Raw genomic sequence first — 16,280 nt, forward strand, 5'->3', positions numbered from 1 at the left:
AAGACAGATTTCCGAAGTATGTCAAGTGCTATCAGATGAGAAAAAACGTCGCATCTATGACCAGTACGACAAGGACGGTCTGCTGACCAGCGGTTCCGTCCGGTACCACCATAACACATGGCACCGACGACACATATATATTCACAACATACTAATTACTTATCCTTCCGAAAAAGTAAATAAATTGACTATGAAATTTATCATTCGCTTCCTAGTTATTTCCTGCCACTTTGAACAAGACAGCAGTTGCAGATAGCTTTATGGCGGTGCCAAAATGATTTCAACTCGGGATATAATGTATATCTACTTATAATTTCTCCTCCCTGATATTTTTTCAGAATGTGTAATGCTCTGCATTCTTACCACTCCTATCAAATCCTTCTTACTCCTTATCGTCAGTGCCGAGCACTGTTTTGCGTTTGTCGGTTAAATCGACGATAATGCGATAATCGACGAAACTTTTGCTGTAATGGAACTTGAACACGAATAATAAATAATTGTTCCATTCGAAAGCGATAACCTTATTGTCCTCATGTTTGCAGCTATCATACGCTGGTAGGCATTATGACCAATGGAAACGTTCGTCGGTATGGGCATTGAACGATCAAAATCATTTCAACAACTTATCATCGACCGAATTCGTTACCTATAAAGTTCAGGTAAACTTCACCACCTAAAAATTTGTAATCAATCGGATCATCTTGTTAGGACTTAACCCACGAGCAAACAATCAAAAGTGTACAAATCCTTATCCATCATCCAGAAAGCAATCGTTTTATAGCCCAATGCTTGATCTTGCGATTCAGCCCAAGTAGCAGTTGCAACTTGTTGAAAGTTTTAACTGTTGCACATCTGCTACACAATATTTTTTATTGTTGAATATATTTGAAAAGAATTTCTACGGGTTTTTAAACTGATTGTACAACTATGTAACTATAGAACAGGCCAATAGTGTTAAGTATGCAAACATCAATAACAGTTGTGAAACTAATCAGAAACTTTGCTAACTTGCACAAATAGTCTAACAAGTTGCAAATGCCTCTTTGTTTGCCATTCCACCCTAAAACAGAACTGTCCAACTACCCAATGCTCGACAAATGGCACAGCTATTGTTTTCATTATTTTGCTGCATTTAGGAACATGTTGCACAACATACAAACAAAGTGCGCTTTTTCCATAACATAGTTGTTACCAAGAGAGTTACAAATACTATACAGTAACAAAGCGAGCTACTTGGGAGCATATGCCACCGGGTTTTACATCTAGCGCCGATTGGTCAATGTATGAACCAGGTTCCCATTGTTCCAATCCTCATCCCTCTTGATTTGATATTCTTTCAAAGAGCATCGAAAGTATTCAAGTAATGTAAATTTTAAAAGTCCATGTAAACAAGTCTTAGATAAACAAGCACACTGAACTGTCAGAAAAGTGAGGTTATACATTTTCATACAATGCTCTATGTTTTTGACAGGTATATGAATGAATCATTCAGCATCAGTGATGCCAGGTCTATTTAAACAATAGCCTGCAGTAAAAATATAAAAGTCTGCTGATTGCTACAAAAATCTTCAATAAATTTGACATAGAAATGTAGTATGTATATATTTTAAATGATCAAAAATGTTGAAGACTGGTGTATAAAATGGCTGGCATAGGCTTTGTTCTGCTAAATATTTGTAATTTACAAAAGATCTGCAATGAAAATGCAAAATCTGCAGATTTACTAATATATATGCAGATCTGGCATCCTTTTAGTATTCCCCACAGGAAATTCATCCAAATGGTGTAAAAATACGAGGAAACAAGGCAAGATAGGTATTCAGAATATGGGGTTAAATGAGCAACTTGCACTATTTTTGATTTTTTCAATAGTTAGAGGTACCAAATCATCGCGGCAATGGGCAGTAACGAATTGGAGATAAAAAAGGAAGCATCCTATCATATAAAATTTTTTGACGAGAAAGGTCTATTGAACCCAATAGTTTCCATTTCCGATAATTCTCTGTAAGACTCCTCCTGCCTGACCAAGCCATCGGTACCACCACCTGCTAAGGTGAAAAGTGACGAGCCTAGTAGCAGTGCAGAGTCCGGTCGAGTTATATCATCCACATGAGGACCCTTTATTGAATGTTAACTACCACTAACCCGTACATGTGAAATACATAGTGTTTTTAGCTCCGCCAATGTCTCATCATTTTGTTCGCTTCGCTTACGCTGTTTCTTGGATGCTAAGAACAGAATAGAAGCACAGTAATTAAAATGGGGAGCTATTATGGTCTTGTAAACAGTTATCTTTGAGTCAAATGTGAGAAACCTATTAATCCTACAAAGAACGCCATACTTTCTGGCAGCTTTCCGGATTGTACAGTTCACGTGCTCATTAAAACTTAGTTTTTCGTCCAATGTGACCCCAAGATATTTGATAGTTGCAACTCGTTCAACTATCTCTCCATCTATTTCAACTGTTGCAGTACTTTCATTTATCTGCCGCGTAGTTACAATCATATATTTGGTCTTGGAAATGTTCAGTTTGAGTTTTATCCACTTCAACCAATCACTAAACTTCGTCAGCTCAAGGTTCATTAGCCTGATGCACTCATCGTTACTATTACCGATGATAAACAAAACTGTGTCATCGGCAAGCAGATATATTTCTGCATTTTCCAAAATGTTTCTCATGTCGTTAATGTATAAGATACACAAAAGTGGTCCTAGTACACTATCCTGTGGAACACCAAGGTTAACTTACAAACTCAAATAACTCATCAGCTGGCCCTTAACAACAATTTCTAAAATTTTCTCTAATGTGTGCAACATGTTAATGGGGTAGTACTCTTCGGCTTTAACAAATATCTTTCAATTGTTCAAAAGTGATTGGGTCAATTCCATCAAATCTACAGTTAATATTAATCGGCTGTTTTATTTCCACAGGTTCACTGACCAGCTCAATACTTTGATTGATCAGTTGCACACTGTTAACGAAATAACTGTTCAATTTTTCAGCAAGTATTTGCTCAGATTGTCCTTCTATCCCGTTAAAAGTTATGGACTGCGAGGAACTAGGTTTGGGTTTAATTAAATTCTTTAAGATTTTCCATAATTCTTTACTGTTGTTTTGATGTTGATCGATCTTCCTTTGAATGTACTCACATTTGGTCTTTTTCAAAGCTCGTGAATAAATATTTTGCGCGTGTGTGTACTCATTCCGAAGACGTTCACTATTAGTTCTGCCAAATTTCTTGTACTTTTTATGCCTTTAATGTTTAAGGCGCAAAAGATCTAAAGAGTACTAGCTGTTCGAGTTATTTAAATTAACATATTTTTGAGAAGCTAAACTATTTCTACACTCCTTTTATACGTTAGTTAGAACAGCTGCCTTGTTATCCAAATTTCCATTCAATTTCGTAAAACCCAGTCTTCTCGAAACCCGTTGAGACATGACTTGTTTCGAATATCTTTTCCAGCACTTGATTTTAACTTTAACTTTATCCTCCTCACGATTAGGTTCATTCTCCAGTAAAATTGAAATCGTCCCATGGTCTGAAATTTTACAATCGGTCTCTACATACGAATGAACCCTATCAAAACTGGAATACACGTGATCTACGTGATGTTTTACTGTGTCTGGAAATTCTTGTAAGCTCTCTAACAGTTTGCTTGAAACTGAAAAACTCAGCTAACTGCTTCAATTGATTCGAAATTTGATCGCTGAGCCAATCAATATTAAAATCGCCCGAAATTGCATTACGTTTGCTTAGATCAACGAAATTCTCCCACCAGTTTTCTAAAATTTCTAAAAAACCGTCGATCGCTCGAATTAGGAGAATGGTATACTACTGCAAATTTTCCTATCTGCATGTCTCTTTCAACTGATATACTCAAGAACCAATTATTATCAACTGCTTTGTTTAACCGAACGTTGAATTTAATCGATTCTTTGGCGTAAATAGCAACCCCACCAGTATGTCTGGAATGAGATAAGCAAAAAGCAGCTTTATAACCCGGAATATTATACTGATTCAATGCATCAGCATCCACTATATGTGTTTCTGATAGAAAAACCAACAATGGACATTTGTTTTCTACAAGATGTCGGATTGCAACAAAGTTTGCAGGAAACCCAGGTATATTTAAACATAATATTACAGACAGCCTCCCGTTTGTTAGTTGCTATTCACTTGACAAAACGTTGCTTTTTTCGATTCTACCAGTCTCCGATATACTGAACACTGCTTACTAAATGCCGCATGGTTTACGTCGTTTTACGTTCACTATTCTTTTTAGTACAATTTACGCATTTAAAATCAGTTGACGAGCATTCAGATGTTCTATGTGCCCCATTACATCTGGAGCATGTTTCTTTATTTACGCATCCCGTGCTCTTATGACCAGATTCTCCACAGTTGAAGCAGCGCAGCGCGTTAAAGGCCTCTAAACCAGAACACCTATCCTAACCAATGTTTACCCTATGGGCTGATCAGGCCGCTATAAGTGTCCTTATCAAATTCAATTATAACATTGTATTTGTTATATTTCAAGCGTGGATTTTCGAAATTGGCAACAACTTTAACATAATCGACCGGAATGCCCTCATTCTGATTCTTCAATAAGTCAATGAAGACTTCTTCAGTGTATCGATCACTAATCGCCATTATTTTCAATTTCAGTTTAACGGGTTTCGGTATAACAGCATTATACTTTTCACCCAAATTGCTTACAATGTTTTCTTTCACCGATTCAATGTTTTCCCCAGCTGCACAATCCACAATAATCGAGACATCTTTACCGTTTTTAAAGTTTCTAATTTTGTGCGTCTTTGGATTCAATTTATTCTTGAATTCCTTTCGTATATCGTCACTCGATTGTAACGACAACCGGTTTAATTACAATGACCGGGCGAGCCTTACGTTTCGTTTGACTTCTAGTTCGAATTTAATTCGTCCCAATAGCACCCGACAAAACGTTCGCGTAGGTAATTTTACTTTTTTCATCAAAAACCTCGTCATTATTTCCATTATCATCAATTTCAATTAGCATCGGTTCATCTTCTTTATTCGTCAAAATTTTTCGTTTTCTGCTGGGATTTCCGTCAGATTCAGAATGAACCTTCCTACTAATAAAATTCCGCTTTCTGTTCATTCCAACTAATTCAATTTCACGCGTAACATTTTCATTCAAACAACTTTGCAAATCTTCCAACTTTTTGGCAACCCTGTGCTTTACACTCGAGAGAGTTGTTGAAAGACCTGATCAGTTTTTCTATTTCGTTTTCTACCGCGATGTTACAACGATGTTTTTTCGGGCATCAGTGAGAGATTCAGAAATGGAATCGAATAGTTCCATCGTCTTATTCAACTCAATGGATGTCGAACTGAAATCCTGCGCACCAGAAGACTGGTCTGATAGACATTTTGCACACTTGTAGCAAAGATTTGCATTATCAGCCACCCAATTTAACATGGCCTTTGTTAACCCGGAACATTTTGTTGATATTTATCACCGCATAAAAGACATACAACATGGCCTTCCGCGAGACTCACCGTACCCGTACACTTTGCACACAGGCCGCTCATTATAGGCAAATTAAACTACAGCCGGAGAAGCGGGATAATAAAAAAGAACAATATTACACTGCGTCTTCCACTGCGGGCGAGCTTATAAAGCCAGCCGCAGTGAAATGAAATCTGAAAATCACAGAACAATAATAGTCTGTATGACTACACACTATACTTATCTGAATGATATTTCGATTAGCAATTGGCGCCCACAAAGTTTTCAACGAAAGTAAAGTATTTCACACGATTTAACCGATTGATGCTTACGCACTCCTTCACACAAGTTACCATATTCACTTTCACAAAAGCAATGCAATGTGGGGTGTACACATAGATTTTCTATTTTCGAAAAATTGCATCTCGGAAACCTCAATTTCTAGCAGCCTAATTGTTGTGTAGAATTGAATGAAAAGAAAAATAAATAAAAAAAAAGCATAAAATATATAAGTATGAAGTAGTTAAGGCCCTTCGCAGTGAAAATCAAGAAAAACCCATTTTGTTCATACAAAACTCAATATTTTTCAAAGTTTACCATTTTTTCTTCAAACTACACTCAAACACTTTTCATTTGACCTATAACGGATAAAAATCGGTTCAGCTGTTAAAAAGTTATGAATTTAAAAAATTCAACTTTTAAAAAATCACGATTTTTTCACCAGTCAAACGTGGAAAGAAATACCCTAATGACGAAATAATAAAAATACGTATCTAATACTTTTCGGTAAGGAACGACTCTGCCAAGTATTACAGATTTCTGAGAGATCGTATAATTTTTTTTCATGGAATTGCTGTATACATATATTTATACATATATACTTAACTGAAAACGTTATACTGTGTTTTTTATTTTCAGATCATTCGCTGTAGGAATGTGTGCCAAAGTTGCATCTATGATTGAATCTTTACAAACACCAGTTTGTATGAAAATACTTTTGATACCAGTGCTCCGGCACATGTATCACGACGCTAATACAGCTGCATTGGTAAGGACACTATGTCGCAACCTATTACCAAAATACCCTTCAGAACAGTTTGTAATTGCCATCCTGCAATCATTATCGCATCTGTCCTACGTTACATTCGTGGATATACCAGACCAAGTCGATCTACTGATTACGTATCTTAGTGATCCCAGAAAGAAAGTCCAGCATGCTGTGCTTCTCTCACTTAATAAACTGGCTGATAAGGGTGCATATCTGTGGCCAAAAATTGCTATTAACAAATTATTGAAGTTAACTATGCAGTGTAGCTACCCCAACATGGCATTGAATGTAATTATAACACTAACTTGCTGCCCTACAACATGTTCTACAATCTTGAACGATGAACGGAACCAAATTCTGGAAATGTGCAGATACTGCTTGATGTTAGAACATAGTACATGGGGGAAAGCGTTGACTATTTTGACCAGTTTAGTTTCATATTGGTACGTAGTTGAAACAATATTTGTAGTGGAATAATCATATTATTATAATTTCAGCTTCACTGAAAATATTCCTTGTCCAAGCTGTTTTTTGCAGCATCTTACAATGAATTTGGAATACCTTATATACTCTGCATTACACAATAAAGCACATATAAAAGATTTAAGAATTTATCTAAAATGTGGCATACGATTATCCGATTCACATACAGAGTTTGGAGAACATTTTGCCGAAACAATCGCTCAATTGCTGGTAGAGGATTCTGGTGAGTTTTGCATGTAATCTATTTATCTAATTTTTGAGACATTTGTCATTATTTTTATCTATCTGCATTCATTAGACAACGTGTTTTGTGATAAGTTTATTATAGATTTTGTGCTCCATATATGCAAATGTGATGTTAACCAATTTTCTCCTTGGGAGGAATTGGTTTTCATCCAAATTCTCTCCTTAGGGAAAGCTATAGCATAGTGGAACTATCTTCTAACAAAGTTTATTTATAGCCAGTATAGTTTCGACTCTCAACCAGTGCTTTCTAAACGCATTCCTCAGCCTTTTGTTCCAGCCAGCTGGATTGGTGAATCATGAGAAAAAACTTTGTATTTGCATTTGCCTTTGCATTTGCATTTGCATTTGCAATTGCATTTGCAATTGCATTTGCAATTGCATTTGCATTTGCATTTGAATTTGCATTTGTATTTGCTTTTGCATTTGCATTTGCATTTGCATTTGCATTTGCATTTGCATTTGCATTTGCATTTGCATTTGCATTTGCATTTGCATTTGCATTTGCATTTGCATTTGCATTTGCATTTGCATTTGCATTTGCATTTGCATTTGCATTTGCATTTGCATTTGCATTTGCATTTGCATTTGCATTTGCATTTGCATTTGCATTTGCATTTGCATTTGCATTTGCATTTGCATTTGCATTTGCATTTGCATTTGCATTTGCATTTGCATTTGCATTTGCATTTGCATTTGCATTTGCATTTGCATTTGCATTTGCATTTGCATTTGCATTTGCATTTGCATTTGCATTTGCATTTGCATTTGCATTTGCATTTGCATTTGCATTTGCATTTGCATTTGCATTTGCATTTGCATTTGCATTTGCATTTGCATTTGCATTTGCATTTGCATTTGCATTTGCATTTGCATTTGCATTTGCATTTGCATTCGCATTTGCATTTGCATTTGCATTTGCATTTGCATTTGCATTTGCATTTGCATTTGCATTTGCATTTGCATTTGCATTTGCATTTGCATTTGCATTTGCATTTGCATTTGCATTTGCATTTGCATTTGCATTTGCATTTGCATTTGCATTTGCATTTGCATTTGCATTTGCATTTGCATTTGCATTTGCATTTGCATTTGCATTTGCATTTGCATTTGCATTTGCATTTGCATTTGCATTTGCATTTGCATTTGCATTTGCATTTGCATTTGCATTTGCATTTGCATTTGCATTTGCATTTGCATTTGCATTTGCATTTGCATTTGCATTTGCATTTGCATTTGCATTTGCATTTGCATTTGCATTTGCATTTGCATTTGCATTTGCATTTGCATTTGCATTTGCATTTGCATTTGCATTTGCATTTGCATTTGCATTTGCATTTGCATTTGCATTTGCATTTGCATTTGCATTTGCATTTGCATTTGCATTTGCATTTGCATTTGCATTTGCATTTGCATTTGCATTTGCATTTGCATTTGCATTTGCATTTGCATTTGCATTTGCATTTGCATTTGCATTTGCATTTGCATTTGCATTTGCATTTGCATTTGCATTTGCATTTGCATTTGCATTTGCATTTGCATTTGCATTTGCATTTGCATTTGCATTTGCATTTGCATTTGCATTTGCATTTGCATTTGCATTTGCATTTGCATTTGCATTTGCATTTGCATTTGCATTTGCATTTCCATTTGCATTTGCTTTGTATTTGTATTTGTGTTTGTTATTTCTATCAAATATTGAAATTTTCCTAATCCACCTATTAGTGCAATTGTGTTTTTCTCATATATGCACCTTTTGCTGGATATCTCTATATATAAAAATGAAATGGTTTCCGTGTGTCATCGCATAACTCAAGAACGACATGACGGATTTATTCGATTTTGACATTACTTTGTTGGTTATTTTTTGTGGAAGGTTCTTTGACATAAAAATCAAATATTGAAAATTTCCTAATCCACCTATCAGTGCAATTGTGCTTTTCTCATAGATGCACCTTTTGCTGGATATCTCTAAATATAAAAATGGAATGGTTTCCGTGTGTGATCGCATAACTCAAGAACGACATGATGGATTTCTTCGATTTATTCATTATTTTGTTGGTTATTTTCTGTGGAAGGTTCTTTGACATAAAAATCAAATATAGAAAATTTCCTAATCCACCTATTAGTGCAATTGTGTTTTTCTCATATATGCACCTTTTGCTGGATAAATTTTTTGGTAACGAGTTTCGGTTTAGCAGTCAATAAAACAGCAAAAACGACGTATTGCTTCAATATCCGACTGTTTCGGTGATTTATTTCACCTTTTTCGAGGAATCTATAATGATATAGTGTGTCAAGATTTGTTTTAAATATGTCCGATTTGTCTGTGAAACTGTACTTACAGAAACTATCCGTTTTTTTGTTGTATGTGTGTGTATGTCTAACATTCGTTGTCTAGTGTGTTTATTTTGTAATGGCGTCCAATAGTGGCTATTTGTGAAAATTAAAAACTATAACTTGAATTGGTCAAAATCTGTCTGTGTACTTACTGCATCTGTGTCAATAATTGTTCGCACTTCACTGTTAAAAAGCTTCCTCGCTAATCTAGTATTTAAAAAAGCTTGGTTTGAATATTCTACCGTGTACTAGTTCAGAGCTTGGTTTTTTGTCTTTTCCCTTTTCGATTACTATTTTGTTTTGACAGGTTTGGCTGGATGGGTGTGTGCGTGTGTGGTGTCATGAGGTTATAATGGTAGAGGTTGCTGTCAGTTTTCTTCTATGTTTGTTTTGATTTTTTAGAGTGTGTATTATTCCAGCATATATTGCGTTTAAACCTTCAGTGTCTGTTCGTTTGTTAATGCTGTTTTCGGTGGTTGCTATGTGACAAACTTCAATAAACGGTAGTGCATGTTTTTTGTGGTGGCGGTCTACAATTATTGTGGTCCTGTGTGATGCTATGGTGTAATAGTGTAGTTTTTTCCATTAGAGTTGTGGGTCGGTGGCGGTGTATCCTTCTTGTTTGTATTTTTCCAGTGCATTGTAGTGAGTCTGATGACCGCTGATCCGGGTTTTTAATTTGTTGGTCGTCATGCCCACATAGCATGCTGGGCAGTTTGAGCATGGTATGTTGTAGATGATGTTGTTCTGATGTTCTTTGGGCACGGGATCTTTTAGTTTAGTAAATATATCTCCAACTGTTCTTGTGTTGTGATGTGCTAGTCGTATGTTTTTGTAATCGTTTTTCAGGTGCTTGTCGATTTTATTCGACAGGTATGGAATGTATGCTATTGATCGGTAAGTATGTTGCAGGTCTTCATCAGCTGGCAGTGTGGAGGGTACATTGTGATGATTTTGTTGATGCATCCGGTTGATTAATCTTTTGCGGAGAGATTTTGGGTAGCTGTTTAGGCTTAGCTGTTTATCTATGATGAGTGCTTTTTCATTGTCGTTTAGGTTAGTGGATAGGGTGTTTACTCGTTGAACGAAATTCCGAGCCATGTTCATCTTTTGATGCAGCGGGTGGAGTGAGTGGTAGTTTAGAAACCTGCCACTGGCAATTGGTTTCATGTACCACTATGTTTTCAACTTTTGGTTTTCTTGTCTGACCAACAGCATATCCAGAAAGGGTAATTTGTTGTCTTGTTCAGTTTCGTAAGTGAATTGGATATGTTCATTGTAGCTGTTGAAAATTTGTAGAACATGGTCGAGTTGGTCTATGGGAATTGCCATTAGTAAGTCGTCAACATATTTTTTGATGAAAGCTGGTGTGAAGTTTAGTAATCTAGTCACTGTATCTAGTAGAGTTTCCATGACAAGGTCTGCTAGAGCTGGTGAAAGGGGGTTACCCATTGCTTTTCCGAATATTTGTTGGTAGTGTTTTCCGTCGTATTTGCAGTAGCTGGAGTCTATGCAAAACTCTATGATTTCTAGAAACAGGTCTAGATTTATGTGTGTATTTTGTTTAATCTCAGTCCAACGCGTGATGATGTCATGTATCACTAACGTTTTTGGGATTGACGTGAAGAGGGAGATGACATCTAGCGAGATGAGTACATGTCCTGGTGGTAACGTTACTGAGTTTATGAATTGGCAAAACGAGAACGAGTCTTTTATGTTGTACGCGCTGTTGATTGAGCGTTGAATGATTTTGCTCACGAACTTGGACAGGTTATACGCAGGAGCGGTCATACTCGATACAACCGGTCTAAGTGGGAGTCCGGCTTTGTGAGCCTTGGGTTGACCGTATATCCTTGGACAAAGTGCGTTGTACGTTGTTAGTTGTGATGCTGTATACTTGTCGATCAGGTTTAGATTTAGTAGTCGTTTCGCGAAGTTGTTGTTGATTTTTTGAAAGCGAGACGTGGGATCTCTTGGTATAGGAAGATATGTTGCTTGGTTGCTGAGAAGGTTGAACATTTTCTGTTTGTAGTCTTGAGCCGAAATGAGGACTGTTTTGTTTCCTTTGTCAATCCCAAAAACGTTGGTGATACATGACATCATCACGCGTTGGACTGAGATTAAACAAAATATACACATAAATCTAGACCTGTTTCTAGAAATCATAGAGTTTTGCATAGACTCCAGCTACTGCAAATACGACGGAAAACACTACCAACAAATATTCGGAACAGCAATGGGTAACCCCCTTTCACCAGCTCTAGCAGACCTTGTCATGGAAACTCTACTAGATACAGTGACTAGATTACTAAACTTCACACCAGCTTTCATCAAAAAATATGTTGACGACTTACTAATGGCAATTCCCATAGACCAACTCGACCATGTTCTACAAATTTTCAACAGCTACAATGAACATATCCAATTCACTTACGAAACTGAACAAGACAACAAATTACCCTTTCTGGATATGCCGTTGGTCAGACAAGGAAACCAAAAGTTGAAAACAGAGTGGTACATGAAACCAATTGCCAGTGGCAGGTTTCTAAACTACCACTCACTCCACCCGCTGCATCAAAAGATGAACATGACTCGGAATTTCGTTCAACGAGTAAACACCCTATCCACTAACCTAAACGACAATGAAAAAGCACTCATCATAGATAAACAGCTAAGCCTAAACAGCTACCCAAAATCTCTCCGCAAAAGATTAATCAACCGGATGCATCAACAAAATCATCACAATGTACCCTCCCCACTGCCAGCTGATGAAGACCTGCAACATACTTACCGATCAATAGCATACATTCCATACCTGTCGAATAAAATCGACAAGCACCTGAAAAACGATTACAAAAACATACGACTAGCACATCACAACACAAAAACAGTTGGAAATATATTTACTAAACTAAAAGATCCCGTACCCAAAGAACATCAGAACAACATCATCTACAACATACCATGCTCAAACTGCCCAGCATGCTATGTGGGCATGACGACCAACAAATTAAAAACCCGGATCAGCGGTCATCAGACTCACTACAATGCACTGGAAAAATACAAACAAGACCCCCACCGACCCACAAATCGCTGCTCTAATGGAAAAAACTGCACTATTAAACCATAGCATCACACAGGACCCCAAGTTTGACCTAAAAAATACAATAATTGTAGACCGCCACCACAAAAAACATGCACTACCGTTTATTGAAGTTTGTCACATAGCAACCACCGAAAACAGCATTAACAAACGAACAGACACTGAAGGTTTAAACGCAATATATGCTGGAATAATACACACTCTAAAAAATCAAAACAAACATAGAAGAAAACTGACAGCAACCGCTACCATTATAACCTCATGACACCACACACGCACACACCCATCCAGCCAAACCTGTCAAAACAAAAAAGTAATCGAAAAGGGAAAAGACAAAAAACCAAGCTCTGAACTAGTACACGGTAGAATATTCAAACCAAGCTTTTTTAAATACTAGATTAGCGAGGAAGCTTTTTTACAGTGAAGTGCGAAAAATTATTGACACAGATGCAGTAAGTACACAGACAGATTTTGACCAATTCAAGTTATAGTTTCTAATTTTCACAAATAGCCACTATTGGACGCCATTACAAAATAAACACACTAGACAACGAATGTTAGACATACACACACATACAACAAAAAACGGATAGTTTCTGTAAGTACAGTTTCACAGACAAATCGGACATATTTAAAACAAATCTTGACACACTATATCATTATAGATTCCTTGAAAAAGGTGAAATAAATCACCGAAACCGTCGGATATTGAAGCAATACGTCGTTTTTGCTGTTTTATTGACTGCTAAGCCGAAACTCGTTACCAGAAAATCAATCTTCACGGTCGTTAAACATCCACATCCACAAGAAAATGGCTATTTTTTCTAACGTCCATTTCTACCAAAACGTAGGGCTAAAATTTGGCGAACAAGCAAGAATCATTCTCAAAGACTACGCTCGTACAATCTCTAAAATAGAAAGCATGATAAGTAGGAAATCTTTCCTTATACGTTGTCGAAAAAGAGATGTTTTTCCAGCTCACATCACGACCAATTTTCGTTTTACTTACACGTTACTGGAGGAGAATACTCCATACTTACAGAAACTACATAAATGCATCACAAAATTCAAGAAAACTATTCTGAATATAGAAATTCAAAGAACATTCCACAAACTACAAACACTACGGCAAAAACATACCACAATAGCAACACTCATCCGCAGTTCAAATATTCCCGAAGATGTAGTAACATCTTTCTTCACAAGTCAATCTAACTACCACGGCAAACATATCCCCAACAGAACCAACAACACCAAACATAAGTTCAACAGAATCATCCTTAAGACAGCAGTAGCATCAAACAGTATCAACCCAGCCTACAATCAGCAAGCAATACACAACGGAACAAACAAGAGCATACCACCGGAATTTATTCCAAAAAAAGTGCTCAATTTTAGGCCTCGCGAGTAGAGGACCCCCTTTAACTCTTTAGAATTAATTTTCGTATAACCATGCCTTAAGCAGTACAACTGCGCCAAATATTTGAAAAAGAAAAAAGGACAATTTCACTCCAAACCAATGTGAAACTGCACACGATCGTACGCTGTGCATTGGGTAGCCTTTTCACATCATCCTCCTCCTGTGTGTGTGTGTGTGTTAACCATCCTATCTCCCACTAGCTGGTAGTGATTTACAGAAAAAAATGTTTGCATGTATTTAAACATTCATGCAAATAACTTGGTTCACGGATTTAGAAATGTGTTAGCTCAATTGACTTTCCGTTGACCCATTTCGTGTACAGTGCCAGACATGTTCCGAGGTCATCGTTCCATCAACTAGCCCCGCCTTACTGTAATGTTTGTATCAATTGGATTGTAACATTACAGTAAAACTTTCGATTCCATTTAAGCAGGAAGTCGACGCGTATTTAGTATATTGGTTCAATTTGTATATATACAACATAACACATGTGTACTAGAAAACTTACCCTTTTTGCAGTTTTCTATCTTCATTCCTATCTCTCATTTATGTCTCCTTTGACTCTCATCCACATTTCTTGAATTCCTTCTTATTTAGGAAAGAAAAGGGGAAATAATAAAAAAAGAACCGATGGACTCCGTGTTTTCCTCAGCGCTTTCGTTTCTCTTAGTCTGTTGTCACTGCTTGTTGGACTTGTGTAAGTTGTTCCATTGGAGATCTCCAAGGGGCTGTAATTAGAGGAAGATCTGACTTCTATCCAGAAGTATCAGTTTTTCACATTAATAGATTATATGTGTGCACTACAAATCAATCCCGTGTATAATGCAACCATTTTTTGAACATTTATATGTACATATACACACATATACACATACACATATATACTTACATAGATACACACATGTATACATAAAAAAATATACACATACATTCATACACACATACATATACAAATACCTACATACATATACGCATTGTAATACATGTATACATACATACACACACATACACAACTGCATACATATACTCGAGTTGTGGGAGGACCCCACGATTAACAGCTCAACTATACAAGAGATTATTACCACATCACTGGGTGAAAGTGCAGAAGTTAAAGCCTTAAGCCCGTAGACAGTGATTATGTGTATAGACCAGGATGATATCAGGACTGTAAACGAGCTAAAAGGTGGACTGAAGCTGCATTTTAACCTGGGCAAGTTGCACATGACGATCCGGTTAACTAAGGAGTACGGAGGGGCTCAGACAGCGATGATTCTTATTTTTTTTCGGATGTAACTGACAAGTTTTCGTTATGCTGATAAATAAATTACAAATTACTACCCCATCGATCACTCGGACTACAATCGCGCACAAATTGGTATGATTTTTAGGAATGAAGAAGGGATCTTCTTCATTCCTAAAAATCAACGTGTTGAGCTCCATGAAAACTCGATTCCAGTGCCCCAACCATTGCCTCACCACCCGAGCCAACACGCCAAACAAGGATGGCTCCAACAAACAGCTTCAAATAGATAGGGCGATAACAGAAACAGGATGAAAAAATAAGCTCATTACCCTATATGCCCTTGCTGAAAAAATAATAGAAAACATATCTTATATCAGAAGTCCCCATTTAATATTAATCAAATATCTAAATCCACCTATCACGAAGAAATCCCATTATTGTTGAAACAGAAAACGCCCAACTAGAAGAATACAATAATTCGCAACTGCCGAATGACAATCAATCCTTTTCACATCATCCTCCTCTTGCAGCCAAACCCAGCACGCATTCCACCTTATACAAAAATTCTCATAAAGAGACCTTCTCCAGATTCAGTGAGCGTGGCATTCGGAAGAGTTTACTTCATCCGTCGAACACAATGCTGTGTAATCTATTCTAAGCCAGATTGTGCCAGCCTGTACTCGACTACGCCACTCATCAGGCTTTGTGTTCATCGCAGAACAGATACCTGGGGATGAACAAACCATTATGAGATTCGCATCACAGCACAAAGCGAATATGGGAAAATCGACATTCACTCAGCAATCTGCAAGCTCAGAATCAAGTTTGTAGCAGGTACCTACAAATGTTGGTATAGACTTTCCTCGGTTTTGTTTTATGCCAAAGCTGATTTCGTTTTGCTTTGTTAGGT

The 16,280-nt window shown here is 36.9% G+C and overlaps 1 protein-coding gene across 1 annotated transcript in view; it reads left to right on the forward strand.

Annotated features, from left to right (window-relative positions):
* Positions 1-16,280, forward strand: part of LOC131682388 (integrator complex subunit 7) — a 1,467,711-nt gene that overhangs the window by 515,922 nt on the left and 935,509 nt on the right. The window contains exons 6-7 of the mRNA XM_058963863.1: positions 6,409-6,981; positions 7,036-7,244. Coding sequence (XP_058819846.1) covers positions 6,409-6,981; positions 7,036-7,244 — 782 coding nt within the window. The remainder of the gene's footprint in view (positions 1-6,408; positions 6,982-7,035; positions 7,245-16,280) is intronic.

This window comes from Topomyia yanbarensis, chromosome 1 (genome assembly GCF_030247195.1).
Source record: "Topomyia yanbarensis strain Yona2022 chromosome 1, ASM3024719v1, whole genome shotgun sequence".
NCBI classification, from domain to species: Eukaryota; Metazoa; Arthropoda; class Insecta; order Diptera; family Culicidae; genus Topomyia; species Topomyia yanbarensis.